Genomic DNA, 20,543 nt, shown 5'->3' on the forward strand with positions numbered 1-20,543 from the left:
AATGCTATAGTTATTTTCTTGCCTCTGCAGCAGTCAGGTAATATATCCACTCACAACATAAATATATTGTTGATTCCATGGTATCTATGGCTTGGTTCTCTGTGTATCTCAACTACATTTTTGCTCTGTGATAACTCAGTTCTTTTCTTTCCTTTTTATAACTTCCATAAAAAATAAAAGTAAAAAAATTCCCTTTGTTATTTTTTTTTGCAGTACTGATGTTACACTGAAGGCCTCACAGTTGTCAGGCAAGTGCTCTACCACCTACAGCCCCTTCTTACTTTATTTTTCAGGTAGGGTCTAGCATTTTTGCCCAGGGTCAGTCTCAGATAAGGCCTCCAGTGTAGCTGGGATCATAGGCGTTTACAACTTGTTTGTTGAGATGGGGTCTTGCTAACTTGTTTTTTGTCCAGGATGGTCTTGAACCACTATCCTTTTGATTGTTGCCTCTGGAGTAGATGAGATTATAGATGTGAGCCACCACACCCAGCGTCATGTTTGATCTTGTTATTGGTTATTTGACCCAACAATTTTTTTCCTATAAGGATTGCCAGTTCAAAGTCATTTGTTCATATATTTGTTTGGATATTACACTTTACCAAATTTTCTATTTATATATTGAGCCAGAAGCCCTATTGTTCACATTTTAAGTATCTCTTCCTGATTTGTGTGATTTTTTTAAAAGTACCTCTACTATACTGCTTTATATTTTTATGAAGTCATAGCTCTAAAATTGTTTGTGATTTTGGTGTTGTGCCTAAGGAGGCTTTATCTTTGTATTTTGGTATAAATTGTTTCATCTAGTTGTGGTTTTATTTTTTTTATTTTAAATTTGAGTTTTTAGGGGGAGCAGGAAGGGGGCCGGGGGAGGTAGTCCAAACAATGTATACACATGAGAGTAAATGTAAAATGATAAAATAAAAAGAAAAAAGAATAGGGAAAAAGGATGAAAATGCCTAAATTTGAGCTTTTACTCTACTTGGCTTTTGAGACTAGCTCTATAGTCTGAAGCTGAGACTTAGTGATCATATCCCCTCATGCCATTCAACCCAGCTTACATTTTTAACACTTGATTGAGAAATGTTATCATCACATGCTGTTATCATTTAAGATCTTTACTGCACATACCGTCATATTAAAGGCTTCTGAGAATTCTTGTTTTAGTTTCACCCCAGGAACACTATTTATAACCGACTCCCACCTGCCCTGGCTTTGATTAGCAAGAGTATCTGGTGTCAGATCTCCAGGCCAGATGTGGCTCTGCACTGCCCAGCTACAGAGCCTTGCATGTGCTTGTCGTCTTGGTTACCCTTTGCAGAATTGGACTCCAATAGGTTGTTGCAAGGAGTAGATGAATACATGATATGCTTTAAGTACACACTATCATTTTTGTTTATCTTGGGTCAACTCCTATAGATATGGCATGAGTTGGTAATATTGCCAAACTTCAAAAGGGCAGGGGTTATATATCATAATTTTTTTATATTCCCTAAAATACCTATCAGAAATACATAGAAATGTTCAGGGACTAAGGTAGAAAGGACAAAAAAAAGAGGGATGAACCAATTTGGGTTATAATATACACAGATACATGGAACTGTCACAATGAAACTCCCTGTATAGCTATCTTAAACAAAAATGCCTTTTTTTCAAAAACGTAGAACAGGAAGGTAAAACAGGTCCTATCTGGGGTTCCTATCAGTAAGAGGCAGGAGGACATAAGGAAAGGATGTAGGAGGGTGAATATGGTAGAAATATTATGTACTCATGTATGATAATGGAAAAATGAGACCTGTTGAAACTACTCCAGGAATGGGGGGAGGGAGGATAAAGGAGAATGATGGAAGGGTAAATTCAACCATGATACATTGTAAGAACTTTTGTAAATGTCACAATGCACCCCCAGTACAACAATAATATAATAAAAATAAATTTCAAACAGCAAATAAAAAAGAGAAATGTTCAATAAATAGTTATGGACACTCCCAAAAAAACAACAGAACCAAAAGTTACATTTCTTCAGGGCCGAAAGTGATACCATTGTAAATTGGCATAGTACTTTTAAACTCACAATGTTATTTCTTCCACAAGAATTTTGAACCTTTGAATTTATAATCACTTATTTTACATTTCAGACAAAGGTTATTGAATATGTGCAATTTAACTGCATTTTGTCAGAAAATCTAGATGAGTCTGAAAGTACTCACAGTGAAATTGTTTGATGTGAGTCAGAGGTGAAATAACAATTTAACACATGATATTGACCTATGAAATAATTTGACATCATGAAAGCTGATTTGAATTGCTTTTCGTTCTTTAAGTCTCAAGTAATTACCAGAAGGTAAAAGGCCCCTTCCTTTACACAGACAAATTCTGAATACAATATGAGATATCTTTATGAACATATATGGAGAAGCTGGCTCAGTAGTTCTAATTCAAGTTGTATGAGAAAGATGATATTTAATCTTTCTGGAGATGTGTTTGGCCTTGGCAACACCGTGAGGTGTAATATTTAATGTGCCTTAACTCTATAATTTATTGGATGTAATGCAGATGTAACATAAAGTCAATAGAATTTTATCAGAGAAAGAGAGATTACTAATCACAGTGATAAAGTTTAACAATTTATAAAAGAAATCATAGATATGTTTGAGAAAGATGTGGAGCAATCTTTTTATGTTTTTATTTAGTGTTTTGCAATATCTTCAGCAGTCTTACAAAACAGTATAATGCTATACTATAAAAATTAAAAGATTATTATAAAGATGTCCCTTGGAGGCTGGGCAGGGGGGTGCTCACATGCAGTCCTAGCTACTTAAGAGGTAGAGATCAGGAGGATCATGATTTGAGGTCAGTCTGAGCAAAAAGTTAGTGAAATCCCCATTGCAATCAACAAGTCAGGCTTGGTGGCTCTGTAATCCCAGGCATGCAAGAGGAATAGGTAGGAGGGTCATAGTCTGAATCCATCCCAGGCAAAAATGTGAAACCCCACTTGGAAAATAGCTAAAAAGCAAAAAAAGCCATGCTAACGCATGACTCAAGTGGTTCAGTACCTGCCCCAGCAAATGTGAGGCCGTGAGTTCAAACCCCAGTGCCACCAAAAAAAAGAATGTCCTAGCCAATGTAACACTCAAAGCATGGTTTATTCTTGGTATAAATTTTCTTAAAGAGGAGTTTTAAAATTTTGGAACTTGAGTTAAAAATGAAAGTCAATATTTGATAGGTATATGCTCAGTATTGCTTTTATTATTTCTGTTTTATTGGACAAACATTTTTCTTCACTATTTCTGGAAATAACTTTGAAGGTGGTCATCAGGGATGGGTCCTAATGACTGCATCTTGAAACTTTAAACGTTTTCCCCAGAATCTCAAAATTATATTTCTTTATTATAAATATGAACCTTGTCTCTGTTTAAGGCAAGGTTATGCTACTTCACATTATGAAAAAAATCTTATGTCTTTAAGCTCTTTAAAAATACTTCATTTTTAAAATAATAAATCAAATTCTGACTTTAAAGATTACACTTTTCAGAAAATTATTTGCTATTCACAATTCTTTTCTTACTACAATCAAATCAGTTTTTGAGCTTTGATTATGCCTTTGCCTTCTCAGATCTCATAATTCAGAGGAATAATACACATTACACAGTTGTTCAAGAGACTGTATATTTAGAGTGATATCATGCTGAGTTGCTAAAGTACAAGGGGCAGAAGAAAGTAAATGTTTTGAAGAGGTGAAATGAGACTTCATATTAGAAAAAGACCTGAGTAAAGTTAGAGTGAAGAGATTACAAAGCAAAGGTGTCACAGGTGTCTATGACTGCTTTTGATGATGGGTGTGACTAGAAGGTAGAATGTGCAGTAAAAAGACCATAGGTGACAGCATTGTATCAAGGGATATTATTATTGTCTCATGGATATGTAAATTCTAGGCCCTGTGAACAAACTCCCTGGTGTTTTCCCTACTGGAGAATATGTAGGAAAATGGTGAATGCCTTGAAGGTATAGATTGTCTTATTCATTTTTTCCCCTAAAAAAGTAATACAGTGACATAAACATGATACAAGCTAAAAATTACTGAATGAATCAATGAATGGCTAAAGTGAAACAAATCAAACATTATAGGATATTATAGTAGAGATGGATCTTAGAAGGCAATCCACTCCCATCTTAGACATTTCATGGATGCTTTCATGCTTGCTACATTATAGCTTAGCTTTGGTCATTGTTGAAAAACTCAAATTATCAGAAACATTCCTGCATCATTGCAGAAATATCCTTCCTTATGTTTGTAGACCAACACCTGTTATTCTGACTACCACTATCCAGCCTAGCGATGTGCCAGTCTAGGTCTACTTCCCTCTTCCCTCCCATCTACTTCATCTGCACCATTATTATTGTGAAATAGCCATGTTAGTAGACAGCTAATTCACCCTGGTCATAATTGTGACCCAGGATAGAGAATGGACTCAAGCTTCTACAATAATTGTATCCTGGCTTCCTAGCAATGCTGCACTTGATCAGATTATAGATACCTGGCTCACAGAAGGCTAATTAAAATCCCCTCTGGCTAACTGAAATCATATTTGAGAAAGAGTCAGCTTCTCTTTGGTGGCTGAAGCTCTATAATATAAAACTCAAGAGATGTCAGCAGCCACGAATTTTTAAATATGCAAAAAGTCAAGTTGTAGCAAGAAAACTAAAATGATATGAAAAGAGAATCTGAGGCCAAGACCAACAAATGCTGATAGCAATCGAGTCCCATCTTTCTGCTTTTCTTATGGAAGGACACTGAACTTTTCTATAATACTGCCTTTTATGGTGTAGGTGTTTGGGTTTTTTGTTTGTTTGTTTTACTTTTAGCATAAAGCAGTATCGCTCCTCTGAAGTTATAGGAGAACCAATACAACAGGTAATTTGGTTTGGACTTTTTCAGTTGTTAATCTCAGTAGTGGATGATCATTCTGTTGCTTCTGTGAAACTCCAAATCACCAGTTATAGACCTTCTTCAGGGGTCTGGCTCTGAGCTCTGCTAGCTGCCATTGTCAGTTGGAGTTTGTTTTCCGTGTTCTTTATTGGCTATGTTTAACCTGGTGTAGGGATTCAGAAGCTGTATCATTAGGTATTTGAAATAACTTTTGTCAAATCTTGATATTCATTGAGTCTAAAATCTGTTATATTATGAGGTGAAAAGTTGGGGGAAAAAAGAAGCTCTCTAGCAAGAACTGGAGTATCTGAGGTTTTACCTTTCTGGCAAGCTAACAAATTGGGTTGGTACAGAGATGAAGACATCCTGAGGCTTCTAGACAGGAGAGATAGGGCCAGGAGGAAAGAACGCTTTGAATGAATGCCAGCTGAGATGCAATAGACATTCTTGTTGTTAATTTACACTTTTGCATTAGTACTCAGTCTAGAATTAATAGTTACTTACCATTATAGCTTCTGGGCCACTCTAAGCACTTTGCTGCTTTTAGGACCTTTGTGCCTCAGTCAGATCAGCCTGATTCATTCCCTCAGTTCATTATGATCAGATGTCACTTCCTCAAGAAAGAATTCTCAGAACACCTGTGTACCACAGACTCTGTTCACCTGCACGTCTTCTCCTGTACTACCTGCTGTGGTTGTGTCCCACATGCTGTGATATGTTCACTTTCATGACTGTTGTCTAAAATATTTTCCAAGTTACATTGTGAAGTGTTCTTTTATGTGGGTTATTTTAACTGCATTTCTTAATTTTCACAATCATCAGAATTTTCTAGATATCATTTTTTTTTCTTTTTCATGGTTTTTACAATTACTTATATGTGTATACATTATTTGGGCCACCTCCCCCCATGTCCTGCTTCTAGGCAGAACCTGTTCCCCCCTCTTCTTCTCTGATTTTGTTGAAGAAAAAACATAGAAAATAAAAAGAAAAACATAGCATTTTTGCTAGTTGGAGATGAAGATACCTATTCAGGGAGATTCCTGTGTTGTTTCCATGCACGTGTGTACTACAACCCGCATTGGTTCATCTCTACTAGTCCTTTTCACTACTTCCTAGTCCCCTTCCCATAGTGGCCTCTGCCAGTTTAAGATTACTTTATTCACTCCTCTACACTGAGCACATCAACTACATTCAAGTTTTAGGTTTCCTTTCCTTTCCCTATTCCTCCCGTGCACATTAATTACTCCCCTTAGTGTGTGACCCATGTCCAATAATATTACTGCATTTGTTTTAGGTCTATAATCCGCATATGAGGGAGAACATGCTATTTTTGGCCTTCTGAGCCTGGCTAACTTTGCTTAAGATGATGATCTCCAGTTCCATCCATTTACTTGTGAATGACGAACGTTCATTCTTCTTCATGGCTGAGTAAAATTCCATTGTGTGTAAATACCACATTTTCTTAATCCATTCATCTGTAGTAGGGCATCTTGGTTGTTTCCATAACTTGGCTACTGTGAATAGTGCTGCAATAAACATGGGTGTGCAGGTGCCCTTGTTGTAACCAAAGTCACATTCCTTTGGGTATATCCCTAGGAGTGGGATTGCTGGATCATATGTCAGATCTATGTTTAGTTTTTTAAGAAGCCAACATATTTTTTTTCCATAGTGGTTGTACTAGCTTACTTTCCCACCAGCAGTGTATGAAGTTTCCTTTTTCCCTGCATCATCGTCAACATTTGTTGTTGTTGGTGGTCTAGAGAGTAGCAATTCTAACAGGCGTGAGGTGGAATCTTAGTGTGGTTTTGAGTTGCATTTCTTTTATGGCCAGGAATGGTGAGTATTTTTTCATGTGTCTTTTGGCCATTTGGATTTCTTCCCTTGAATAATTAATTCTGTTTAGTTCAATTGTCCACTTCTTTATTGGTTCATTGATTTTGGGGGATTTTAGTTTTTTGAGCTCCATGTATATTCTGGTTATCAGACCCTTGTCTGGTGTGTAGCTGGCAAATGATTTCTCCCACTCTGTGGGTGATCTCTTCAATTTAGAGACCGTTTCTTTTGTTACACAGAAGCTTTTTAATTTCATGTAGTGCCATTTGTCCATCTCTTCTCTTCATTGCTGGGCTGCTGGAGTTCTACTGAGGAAGTCCTTGCCTATTCGTATTGCTTCTAGTGTATTCTCTGCTCTTTCCTGTAATCACTTCAAGGTTTCAGGTCTGATATTAAGGTCCTTAATCCACTTTGAGTTGATACTAGTACAGAGAGACAGGCATGGATTTAGTTTCAGTTTTCTGCAGGTAGATAACCACATTTCCCAGCAACATTTGTTGAAGAGGCTGTCATTTCTCTATTGTATGTTTTTGGCACCTTTGTCAAAAATTAGGTGGGCGTAGCTGCGTAGATTCATATCCAGGTCGTCTATTCTGTTCCACTGGTCTTCATATCTGTTTTTGTGCCAGTACTATACTGTTTTTATTCTCTTGGCTGTGTAGTATAATTTTAAGTCAGGTATTGTGATACCTCCAGTATTGCTCTTGTTGCTGAGTATTGCCTTGGCTATTCTCAGTCTTTGGTGTTTCCAAATGAGCTTTAAGGTAGATTTTTCAATCTCTGTGATGAAAGTCAATGGGATTTTGATGGGAAGTGCATTAAACATGTAGATTGCTTCTGGTAGTATAGCCATTTTTACTATGTTGATTCTGCCATTCCATGAGCATGGGCAAGCTCTCCACCTTCCGTAGTCTTCTTCGATCTCTTTCTTCATGGGTTTGTAGTTCTCCTTGTAGAGGTCATTTACATCCTTTATTAAGTTTATTCCTAGGTGTTTGATTTTTTTTTGAGTCTATCATTTTTCTTCTTTTCCTTTATGACTTAGTTTAAGCTTTTAATTTAAATGATTATTGATTTATAAGAATTGGAAAAGAAATATAAATTTAGTCCCATGCCCCTTCACTCACTCATCATCCCCCCAATGTGAAATTAACGTTGTATATATCTTAAGTACAATGCCACCCAGAGTTCACATTAATCCAAACCACGCGTCTAATTCAGATTTCATCAGTAATGCTTGCAGAACTCGTGGGCATGAGTCTTTATGAATTTTTTTTTTGACAGTGTGGGTTTGAAGTCAGAGCCTTGTACTTGCTGGGCAGGCATTCTGCTATTTGAGCCACACCCCCATTCTTTTTTGATTTTTAATTATTTTTCAGATAACATCTCATGTTTTTACCCAGGACCAGCCTTAGAACATAATAATCCTAATTATGCCTCCAATGTAGCTGGGATTATGGGTGTGCTCCATAATGCCCTGCATGATATTGGTTGAGATGGAATCCACTAAATTTTTGCCTGGGCTGTTTTTAAATGGTGATCTTCCCAGTCTGTACCTCCAGAGTAACTGGTTTTATAAGTGTCCACTGTGAAGCCCAGCTCAGTTTTATGAAATTTTATCCCACCTGTAGCTTTGTATAACTACCACTACAACCAAGAAATTTGACTGTACCATGACATCATTCCCTGACACTATGTCTTCCCCATTTCCAGACCTATATGACCACTAATCTGTTCTCCATCATTATAGTTATGATAGCTCATAAATATAAACTGAATCACACAATGTGTATTTTTTGAGACTGGCTTTTTTCACTCAGCATATTAATTTTGGGTTCACTCAATTTGTTGTGTATATGAATAGTCTTTTGCCCTTTTTAAAAAAATTTTTATTTTTTTATTATTCATATGTGCATACAATGCTTAGGTCATTTCTCCCCCCTTCCCCCACCCCCTCCCTTACCACCCACTCCAGCCTCTCCAACTCCCCCCAACCCCCTCGATACCCGGCAGAAACTATTTTGCCCTTATCTCTAATTTTGTTGAAGAGAGAGTATAAGCAATAATAGGAAGAAACAAGGTTTTTTGTTAGTTGAGATAAGGATAACTATACAGGGAGTTGACTCACATTAATTTCCTGTGCATGTGTGTTACCTTCTAGGTTCATTCTTTTTGATCTAACCTTTTCTCTACTTCCTGGTCCCCTTCTCCTATTGGCCTCTGTTGCTTTTAAGGTGTCTGCTTTAGTTTCTCTGTGTTGAGGGCAACAAATGCTAGCTAATTTTTTAGGTGTCTTACCCATCCTCATTCTCCCTTGTGTGCACTCGCTTTTATCTTGTGCTCAAAGTCCAATCCCCTTGTTGTGTTTGCCCTTGATTTAATGTCCACATATGAGGGAGAACATATGATTTTTGGTCTTTTGGACCATGCTAACCTCACTCAGAATGGTATTCTCCAGTTCCATCCATTTAGCAGTGAATGATAGCATTTCATTCTTCTTCATGGCTGCATAAAATTCCATTGTGTATTGATACCACATTTTCTTGATCCATTCATCAGTAGCAGGGCATCTTGGCTGTTTCCTTAACATGGCTATTGTGAATAGTGCTGCAATAAACATGGGTGTGCAGGTGTCTCTGGAGAAACCTGTGTCACAGTCTTTTGGGTATATCCCCAAGAGTGGTATTGCTGGATCAAATGGTAGATCAATGTCTAGCTTTTTAAGTACCCTCCAACTTTTTTTCCAGAGTGGTTGTACTAGTTTACATTCCCACCAACAGTGTACGAGGGTTCCTTTTTCCCCACATCCTGCTAATGATGGCTATTCTAACAGGGGTGAGGTGGAATCTTAGTGTGGTTTTAATTTGCATTTCCTTTATTGCTAGAGATGGTGAGCATTTTTTCATGTGTTTTTTGGCCATTTGAATTTCTTCTTTTGAGAAAGTTCTGTTTAGTTCACTTGCCCATTTCTTTATTGGTTCATTAGTTTTGGGAGAATTTAGTTTTTTAAGTTCCCTATATATTCTGGTTATCAGTCCTTTGTCTGATGTGTAGCTGGCAAATATTTTCTCCCACTCTGTGGGTGTTCTCTTCAGTTTAGAGACCATTTCTTTTGATGAGCAGAAGCTTTTTAGTTTTATGAAGTTCCATTTATCTATGCTATCTCTTAGTTGCTGTGCTGCTGGGGTTTCATTGAGAAAGTTCTTGCCTATACCTACTAACTCCAGAGTGTTTCCTACTCTTTCCTGTATCAACTTTAGAGTTTGTGGTCTGATATTAAGATCCTTGATCCATTTTGAGTTAATCTTGGTATAGGGTGATATACATGGATCTAGTTTCAGTTTTTTGCAGACTGCTAACCAGTTTTCCCAGCAGTTTTTGTTGAAGAAGCTGCTTTTTCTCCATTGTATATTTTTAGTGCCTTTGTCAAAGACAAGTTGGTTATAGTTGTGTGGCTTCATATCTGGGTCCTCTATTCTGTTCCACTGGTCTTCATGTCTGTTTTTGTGCCAGTACCATGCTGTTTTTATTGTTCTTGCTTTGTAATATAGTTTGAAGTCAGGTATTGTGATACCTCCAGCATTGTTCTTTTGACTGAGTATTGCCTTGGCTATTCGTGGCCTCTTGTGTTTCCATATAAATTTAATGGTAGATTTTTCAATCTCTTTAATGAATGTCATTGGAATTTTGATGGGAATTGCATTAAACTTGTAGATTACTTTTGGGAGTATCGACATTTTTACTATGTTGATTCTACCAATCCATGAGCATGGGAGATCTCTCCACTTTCTATAGTCTTCCTCAATCTCTTTCTTCAGAAGTGTATAGTTTTCCTTGTAGATGTCATTCACATCTTTTGTTAGGTTTACACCTAGGTATGTGATTTTTTTTTAGGCTATTGTAAATGGAATTGTTTTCACATATTCTTTTTCAGTTTATTCATTATTAGTGTATAGACATGCTAATGATTTTTCTATGTTAATTTTATATCCTGCTACCTTGCTGTAGCTATTAATGGTGTCTAGGAGCTTTTGAGTAGAGTTTTTTGGGTCTTTAAGGTATAGGATCATGTCATCTGCAAATAGGGATATTTTGACGGTTTCTTTACCTATTTGTATTCCTTTTATTCCTTCTTCTTGCCTAGTTGCTCTGGCTTGGAATTCCAGTAGTATGTTGAACAGGAGTGGAGGTAGTGGGCATCCTTGTCTAGTTCCTGATTTTAGAGGGAATGGTTTCAGTTTTTCTCCATTAAGTATAATGCTGGCTCTAGGTTTGTCATATATAGCTTTTATAATGTTGAGGTACTTTCCTTCTATTCCTAGTTTTCTTAGAACTTTTATCATGAAATGGTGTTGGATCTTATCAAAGGCTTTTTCTGCATCTATTGAGATGATCAAGTGTTTTTTGTCTTTGCTTCTGTTAATGTGGTTTATTACGTTTATTGATTTTCATATGTTGAACCACCCCTACATTCCTGGGAATGAAGCCTACTTGGTCGTGATGAATGATCTTTTTGATGTGTTGTTGAATTCGGTTTGCCATTATTTTGTTGAGGATTTTTGCATCAATGTTCATTAAGGAGATTGGTCTATAGTTCTCCTTTTTGGAGGTGTCTTTGCCTGGTTTTCAGATAAGTGTAATACTGGTTTCATAAAATGTGTTAGACAGTTTTTCTTCCCTTTCTATTTCGTGGAACAGTTTAAGGAGGGTTGGTATCAGTTCTTCTTTAAAGGACTGATAGAGTTCAGCAGAGAATCCATCAGTTCCTGGACTTTTCTTTTTGGGGAGACTCTTGATTGCTGCTTCATTTTCATTTTGTGTTATAGATCTATTGAGGTGATTAACTTCCTCTTGGTTCAGTTTTGGATGATCATATGTATCTAGAAATCTGTCCATTTCTTTAAGATTTTCAACTGCCTTTTTTTTTTTTTTGCTCTATTGTATTCCATGGCATAAACGTACCAAAATTTGCTTAATCATTCAGCCATTGAAGGACATTTGTGTAGTGTGCAGATTTTGGCTTTTATAGATACAGCTGCTAAGAATATCTGTGTACAAGTTGCTAAGCAAAAATGAGTTTTCTCTAGAGTAAATGTTCAAGAGTATAGTTGCTAAGTCCATCATTAGTGTTAAAAGAAAACTACCAAACTGTTCTCCAGAGTAGCTATGTTGTTTTGCATTCTGACCAATTTTTCTATGGTATTGCTAGCATTTGTTGTTGTATCTGGTATGGCTTTCATTTTCCCTTTGCACTTTTCTTATTATCTCTGTCACTGTGGGGCCATATTATTGTTTCTTTTGTGTTTGGTTAGAATAGCAAGGTTACTGTCTAAATTCATTCTTCCTTAGCTGGATGCTGGTGGCTCACGCCTATAATTCTAGCTACTTAGGAGGCAGAGATCAGGAGGATTGTGATTTGAAGCCAGCTGGGGCAAATAGTTCCATGAGACCCTATCTTAAAAAATAAACCATCACAAGGAAATGGCTGGTGGAGTGGCTCAAGGTGTAGGCCCTGAGTTCAAACCCCAGTGCTGCAAATAAATAAATAATAAATTCATTCTCTCTTACTAAGCTACGCTTTTCTTTGGCTGGAAAAAAGTAGGCCTTTGCTAGGGCCTTATTTGGAACATACTCATTGACATTTCTGGGTTGCTGATCTCCTCAAGTTAAGTTTGGGATATATAAGGCAAAAAAGATAAACTTCAGAAATTTACAAACTTATGGTTACTCTGGCTCCAAGGCTCCTAGCCTCTCCACATTTCAGTATTCTTATATCTGTTTTATGTATAGTGCCCTGATTTTTGTGTGTGTTTATGTGTGCTTAGGGGAATGAATAAGGAAAACCACATCTGTTCTATTTTCTCCAGAGTATATGTCAAGAGCTTCAGACTTCATGCATGCTTATGATATTTTCAACCCTTCATAACTGCATGCCACATTCAGGATATTTATTTATTTTTTCTGACTTGTTTCACTAATTTTTTCTTAAGCTTATCATACATGCTTTTAAATTGATCAGGAGAGTTTAGGATTGCAGCTACAGTTTTTTTTTCAGTTCATGAATTCCATGTGGCTCAACTTGAATGTACAATATTAATTTTCACACATTTTAGTTCTGATATTAAAATTTTGATATTATAAATATATTAAACATGATTGTTTGGTGGTTTGCCATCTGGCAATCTCACTATGTGGAGCACCCATGGGTCAGTTTCTTTGCACTTTTGTTGATGTTTGTTATCCGCTGACTTTGCGCTTTAGGTTGTCTTTGACTCTGTTCTGGGCAAGAGTTGCCTTGTTTTGCTTTCATCACATAAGATTTTGTTAGCACACAGATGGTTTGAAGCCGGGCTTCAGTGTATGGGCAGTCTTCACAGATACTTTATTTCTGTCCTATTCTGTTTCCTAAAATATCGGGTTTTGAGATCACAGTCTTGAACCCATTCTAGGACACCTCAACAGGGCTGATTCCATTTTCTATTTCCAAAGTTTTGGTCTTTGTGTTTGTTGTTTTTTTGTTGTGATAGGTGTCACTGTGCTTACTAAGCTGACCTCAAAATAGCCTTCCTCCTGTCTCAGCCCTCTAAGTGCTGGATGTCAGGTCTGGGTCATCTCACCAGGCTTGTTTCCAAACTTTTGTATGGGTTTCATAAGTCTGGCACAGCCTCTCAGCTGATGCTCTCAGATCAGATTTTGCTAAGGGGATAAGGGGGCAGGGAGAATATGTTAGTCTTATCTCTTTGTATTTCTGTCTTCTACCAGTCTTGAGGGAAGTATTTATTACCTTGCCAATTGTTATATTCTTTCATGAAGATTCAAAACATTATACTTAAACATTTTTTGAAGTAGTCATTTGTAGAAGCATTCTCCAATTTTCTTAGTTCTACATTACTAGTGAAATTAATTTTTCTTCTCATTATTTAATTTTTCAGTAATTTTGTATAGAACAAGAGATAAAATTGTATGTTCAACTATTGCCTTCATTGCATTAAAAAATAAAATGTTTATTGAAAGCAAAATTTAACTATGCTCTTTTCTATAGCTTCCTTTTCTATAACAAGTTGACCTCTATGAAATATATTGGTTTATTTAAAAAGGAGCTTACCTTGAATTCATGGCTTTCCTTCTCAGTCCTCTCTCCAAGAAGTCTTTTACACTGAGTGAATTTAGTAATTTCAGTCAAGGTTTCCTGGTTTGTAAAATTTTAAAAAAAATGAACTAGATGATTTCTAGTCTCCAGACTCTAATTATTTAAGTCTTAAAAATTAAAAGGTTGTCTTCATGTAAGTATTTATAGAATTGGTGTTTTTCCTGTCAGAAGTTTAAGTTTCCAATAAATACCCATTTACAGGAAATACAGAAGACAGAACATGTGAAATGTTAGACAGGAAAGTTGCCAGCAATGTGGAAATCTCTACAGGACATAATGTTTGCTATCTAAATAGGTAAATGCAGTAAAGAAAAAGAGGAGAGGAGAATTTACAGATTAAAAGAGAATAAAGACCAGGTATGATGGAACTTGCCTGTGGTTTCAGCTAATCAGGAGGTGAAGGTAGAAGGATCAGAGTCTAAGGGCAGCCCTAGGCGGAAGCATGAGACCCTATCTGGAAAACAAACTGAAAGGAAAGGGACCGAAGTGTGACTCTAGTGGTAGAGTACTTTCCTAGCAAGCGTGAGGCAGAAGAGAGTTGTAAGTCATTTCTGTTAAATGATGTTTGCACATTTTCTTTGTATTACTCTAAATAATTTTTAAAAACAAGAAAAGAATGAGACAATGAAAGAAGTGTGATAATGGAATATATATTTGGTGACATTAAGACATTAGTATTAATTATGTTTCATTGCTTTAGTATCATGGCTATGTTTTAAAATATTCTGAACTATTTACAAATATAATAATATGATAGCTGACATTTTCTTAACTATGATCAAGTGTGGGTTAGACAGGCCACTAGGTGGTTAAGTGGAATGAAAATTAGCCATGAGTTGGTAGTTGTTGAAATTGGGTAAGGAATGCATATATACCTCTGTATATATTTAATTTTGTCCATAAGAAAGTTTTTAAAAAGGAGCTAAGGGAAAGCATAGAAGAGATAGTAGTGAGATTAAAATATTATCATATGAAATGAAAACATTGCAGGTTCCAAAATTTCCAAAGGGCTTTAAACCCACACTCAACAAAAGCCAATGCTAAATTATCTAGCAGTCAGGCCAGGCATGTGTTTTAGTCACCAGCAAAGGAGGAAATAGAAGATCCCCCATTAATAATGATTTTTATCTTTGGTGTTTCTAATGGTATCATAGTCATCCTAATAGGAAAGAGTACGCACACTCAGATTTTCCTTACATTTTGAACATAATTTAATATTGATTTTTGTAAATCTGTAATACATTGACTATGCTATTAGAAATTAATTCTGATGCTACCAGTTCCTGAATTGACAATTATTAGTGAAATTAAAAAAATAGCAATTTTGGTTCATGATATTTAAATATTTTTCTTTCAACTAGGTTTCATAATACTGTCAGTAATCATGCCTGAAAATGAGACAATAATTTCCTCTTCTCCTGCTGGAAATGAACCAACTGAGATAGGTAAGATTATCTTGAATTCATTTTTGGTAAAAATGGAGCATAGGAAAAAGTCGCTCACGGAGGACAGCAGCTGCAAAACACTTTTCTGAGACCACAAAAGTAAAGTCAGAGGTAGAAGCACATCTACTCAAGGAAAACCCACTTTCTAAATTTTAAACAATTTCATTTATAATTACTACTGAGCTACACAGTACAAGAGGTAGGCAGCACAACAATGGTGTGTTCAAGTCACCCCTTTGTGGTTCATGTGAACCAATCAGTTGTAAGCACCTCTTCTCAACTCCTCTCCATTGGTGACTTGAAATTATACAGGATGGTAGCATTTATTACCACCAGACAGCTGGCTTATGCAACTTTTACCAGCACCCCCTTGAAGAAAAACACACAAAACTAGAAATGAAGATACTGGCATTTTAAAATTGTATAATTTTATGGCATTACTTTGCTCTGTTTATTTGCATCCTAACTTCTGTGTCATGTTAGTAATATAATGTCATTGCCTGATATATAACAGAGATCAGAAAATTATATAGCCTATGGCCAAAATATGGCAGCAGCACATTTTTTAAAGCCCTAATAGTAAGGATTTTTTTTTTTTGGTCATTTGTTATATGGTGTAAATACAAAACAAAACAAAGAGAACTATGTAACAGAGATTTCATGTGACACATAAACCAAATTTTTATTATCTGGCCCTTTACTGAAAAGGTTTACAACTCTGGTATAGAGTTTCACCTTGACTATTTTAACTAGGAATAATAAATAGTCCTTGTATCTGTTATCCATTGCTCTACTAATGCTGTCTAACAACCACAAATACGCAGGTGCGCATAACACTGTAACATTCATGTTAGTTCACCTGTGTGGTTCTAATAGCTCAGGTGAGCTCAGTATTGTTCACTCATGCTTCTATAGTAAGCCATAGGTAAACTCTTACTGCTCTTTTTGGCTAGGTTATTTCACATGCTTAAAGGACTTTTCTGGAAAGCCAAATGACTCGGCTTCATGTGCTATTGTCTGCCAAACTCCAGCAGGCAATCAGGGTTTTCACTACATGGCTTTAGCATGGTTTTGAGATGGGTGGCAGACACACCAAAGGTATCTTATGTCCAACATCCTAAACATTTATAATTTCTGCTGTATTTTATTGACCAAAGCAGTTCTTATGGTCAGCCCAGAGTCTAGGGGTAGGAGTTTAATTTAGACTCTGTCTGTCCTAGTCTGTTTCTTGTTGGCATAACCCAAGACTGGTAAAGGAGTGGTATATATCTATAAAGGAAATAGGTTTATTTTGGTTTCAGCTTCTCATTACCCACACAGCAGGTAATGAGTTCAGTCCGATGAGTTCATTATTCCCTCTTCAAGACCTAGGCACCGCTTAAAGTTCCTTCCACCCCTCAGCACTTACACTGAGGACCACATTCCCAGCTGAGTTTTGGAGGGGATGAAGCATATTCAAACCCTCACCACCCATTAATGGAAGATGCTACAAGTCACATAGCAAACAGGTGAGTCTGGGAGAAGAAAATGATTGGAACCATGGCTGTAATCAAATTCTATAGTCTTCTTAAAGGTTATAAAATAAAGTGGCCATTTAGTAATCTAAACATGGATGAGGTCATGGCACAATGGATCTTATGTAAAATTATTAGTCTGGTAGAATTTTACTCCATTTTCACCACACTGATTTCCTAAATTTTGAATAACTTTGTCCTCTAGTTCTTTATTACTTTTCTATCAATATTGATTTGAAACAAGTTATTTCATTTTCATAGTTTGTATAGTGCAGTTTAAGCAATATTTCATTTCTAGAAACTGAGCTCAATCTTAGATGAGCAAAATGGGCCAGGTTATTCATTTATAATAATATTCCCAAAGACATAATTTGGAAAGAGGTAGACCGGGTGATCAATCAGGCTGGGACATGACTGCTGAAAGCAACCCTACACCATTAGCAGCCATATTTCATTCCTTCTCTACCCAGCTTCTGCCTACCACAAATCAATCTATTTTCTCTCTCTATGGACTGCTCTTTCTGGAAACTTCATATTAATTAATATATGTAATAATTGGCTTCGGATACCTATCTTCTTTTAAATTAAGAAAATGTCAAACACCTCCTATGCTATAAAATGTATATCATTCTTTGTAATGACTGACTAATATTCCTCTTCATGAATATTGGGCAGATTATTTATCAGTAGGTGGATATAAGTTTGTTTCTGGGGCTATTATAAATATTATTGCTATGAATACTTGAGTAGAGGGCTTTGTGTGGTCATGTGTTTTCATTTCTTTGGATATATGGTTAAGAAAGGAATTGGTAGTTTATATTGTAATTCAATGTTTAACTCTGTTTGCCAAATAGATTTTCACAGCAGTAGCAATAATTTACATCCCCAAACAGAAATATGTGAGAACTTTCATTTCTCCATATCCTTACCATACATACCCTTTTGAAGTTTTATTATCACCATGCAGTGGACATGAAGTGGTATGACACTATAGTTTCTATTTGCATGTCCCTAATGGCTAACAATGCAGAGTACCATATCGCATCTGCATGTCTTCTTTAGAGAAATGGCTATTCAAATCTTTTTCTCATTTTAAATTGTGTGGTCTTTATTATTAGATCTTTATATATTCTGGAAACTAGACTTTTAATAAATATATGATTTGCAGACATTTTGGTCCATTCTAGAGGTTATGTTTTCACCTCCATCATCATATCTTTTGTAGCATAACCATTTTTATTTTGATAAAGTTCAGTTTATCTAATTTTAAATGTTGTTTGTTTCTTTGATGTCATATGTGAAACATTGTCACCAAATTCAAGGAGCAATGATATAGGAAGCAAGCAGTTTTTCCTCCTCTGCTCTCACAACACAGAACTGTGTTCCCCCCAACACTCCAAGCAGTCTTTGGCAAACACTCCAGCAGAATTCAGTTAGAGTCTCATCAGTTTGACACTATCTACCTCCAATAATGTCAGATTCCCCAGGTTACAATTTCACAAGAGTGGCCCCCATTTCAGACACCAAATACAAGTGCTGGTTGCGAACTGTTCTTCTAAATGACTGATTACATTAAAGATTTTAACTCTCAAGCTAGCTCACACTCAGCCTACAACAGTTCATTGGGAGTTGACAACTGTGCCTTAACCTTTACTCAAGGCCAATGAGAGCCGAGCGATTAGGGCTTTTTCTACCCATTGGTGGCTCCAGCAACTTTCGATCCAAGTAACTTTCGATCTATGTATTTGCCCTACTGTGGGATTTTTTTGGGGGGGAGTGTCACTTTGCATTGTGACTTTAATTCCCCTATGGATTTAAGAAGAGGTGTTGAATTTTAGTTCTGCTTTTTTTCTTTTTATGGTGATTTCTGAGTTTTTTTTTTAACTTATCAGAATGCAACTGCAGTTTCTAAACTGATTTTTGACAAGTCTGTTAGCTTTATTTCTCTGTATGGACCATAGATTGTTTTTTGCATGTCACAAATTTTTATTGAAACTAAACGTTTAAAACCATATTCTGGCATACCTCAGAAAAATTATGGGTTGGGACAGACCACTGTAGTAAAGTGAGCATCACAATAAAACTAGTCACGTGAATTTTTGCTTAGCCAATGCATATAAAAGTTTTGTTTATAATATACTACAGTTTACTAAGTGTGACAGCCCTGTCCTAAAAATGTGCCATATTTAAATTTACATTAAAATACTTTTTTCCAAATATGCTAATGGTTACCTGAGTCAAGTGAGCCATCATCTTTTTGCTGGTGGAAGATCTTGTCCGATCGTTGGTGTCTGTGGACTGATGACAGTGGTGGTTGCTGAAGGTCAAATGTGGCTGTGACAGTTATGATAAGAGGGTGAAGTTTGCCCCATGGTTAACTCTTCCTTTCACATTGACTTCTCTGTGGTAAAACTTGATAGCATTTTACCCTCATAGAATTTTCTTCCAAAATTGGAACCAATTGTCTCAAACCCTGCTACTCCTGATGTTTTCAACTAAGTTTATTGAATATTTAAATCCTTTGTTGTAACTTCTATAATGTAATTTCATCATCACTGGCAGTAAATTCCATCTCAAGAAACCACTGACTTTGTTTATCCATAGAAGCAACTGCTCACCTATTCACGTTTTGCCATAAGATTGTGGCAATCCAGTTACATCTTCATGTTCCACATCAAATTCTAAATCTTTTGCTATTTTTACCACATCTAGAGTTACTTCCTCCACTGAGGCTTTGAATCCATCAAGGTCATGCAGGAGAATTGGAATCAGCTTCTCCCAAACATCTGTGTACGTTGATATCTTGATCTGTTCCCATAAATCATGATGCTGTTAATGACATTTAGAATGTTGAATCCTTTCCAGAAGGTTTTCAATTCTTTGCCCAGGTCCAATAGAGTAATTGCTATCTATGGAAGCACTATAGTCTTATGAAATATATACCTTAAATAATATTAAGACTTGAAAGTTAAAATTACTCCTTGGTCCAGGGGGCTATAGAGTGGATATTGTGTTAACAGGCATGAAAACAACATTAACCTTCTTGCACACCTCGTGCTCTTGGGTGACCAGGTGTATTGTAAATGAGCAGTAATGTTTGCAAGCAGTCATTTTTTTTCCTAAGCAGGAAGCCCCAGCAGTGGCTTAAAATATTCAGTAAGACATCTTCTAAACAGTTGTGCTGTCATCCAGGCTTTGTAGTTCTATTTATAGAACACAGGCAGAATAGATTTAGTATAATTTGTAAGGGCCTTAGAAATTTTGGAATGATAAATGAACATTCACTTTAACTTAAAGTCACCAGCTGCATTTACTCATAACAAGAGAGTTAGCTTGTCTTTTGAAGCTTTGAAGCCAGGCATTGACTCCTCTTTAACTCTGAAAATTTTAGGGAGCATCTTCTTCTAATATAAGGCTGTTACATCTATACAGAACATCTGTTGCTTAGTGCAGCCACCTTCATCAATTATCTTAGCTAGATCTTCTACCTTAGCACTTGCTGCTTCACCTTGCACTTTTCTGTTATGGAACTGGCTTCTTAAACCTTGTGAACCAACCCCTGCCAGCTTCCAACTTTTCTTCTGCAGCTCCCATACCTCTCTCAGCCTTCATGGAATTGAAGAGAGTCAGGGCCTTCCTGTGGATTAGGCTTTGGCCTCAATGTATCTGGTTTG

The 20,543-nt window shown here is 36.4% G+C and overlaps 1 protein-coding gene across 12 annotated transcripts in view; it reads left to right on the forward strand.

Moving 5' to 3' along the window:
* The window catches only part of Ccdc178 (coiled-coil domain containing 178), a 200,870-nt gene that overhangs the window by 27,644 nt on the left and 152,683 nt on the right, over positions 1–20,543 (forward strand). For 3 of the 12 annotated variants that reach the window (XM_074070064.1, XM_074070062.1, XM_074070059.1), the window contains exons 1-3: positions 15,272–15,355; positions 16,721–16,863; positions 19,582–19,659. Coding sequence is in view for 3 of the 12 variants with exons in the window: in XM_074070056.1 (XP_073926157.1) it covers positions 15,295–15,355 (61 nt within the window). In the remaining 9 variants the exon portion in view is untranslated. Of the gene's footprint in view, positions 1–15,269; positions 15,356–16,720; positions 16,864–19,581; positions 19,660–20,543 lie in introns of those variants that run through there. The other 9 variants (XM_074070056.1, XM_074070058.1, XM_074070057.1 and 6 more) reach the window with 7 other exon arrangements.

The sequence above is a fragment of the Castor canadensis genome, chromosome 4 (assembly GCF_047511655.1).
Source record: "Castor canadensis chromosome 4, mCasCan1.hap1v2, whole genome shotgun sequence".
In the NCBI taxonomy this organism is placed as follows: Eukaryota; Metazoa; Chordata; class Mammalia; order Rodentia; family Castoridae; genus Castor; species Castor canadensis.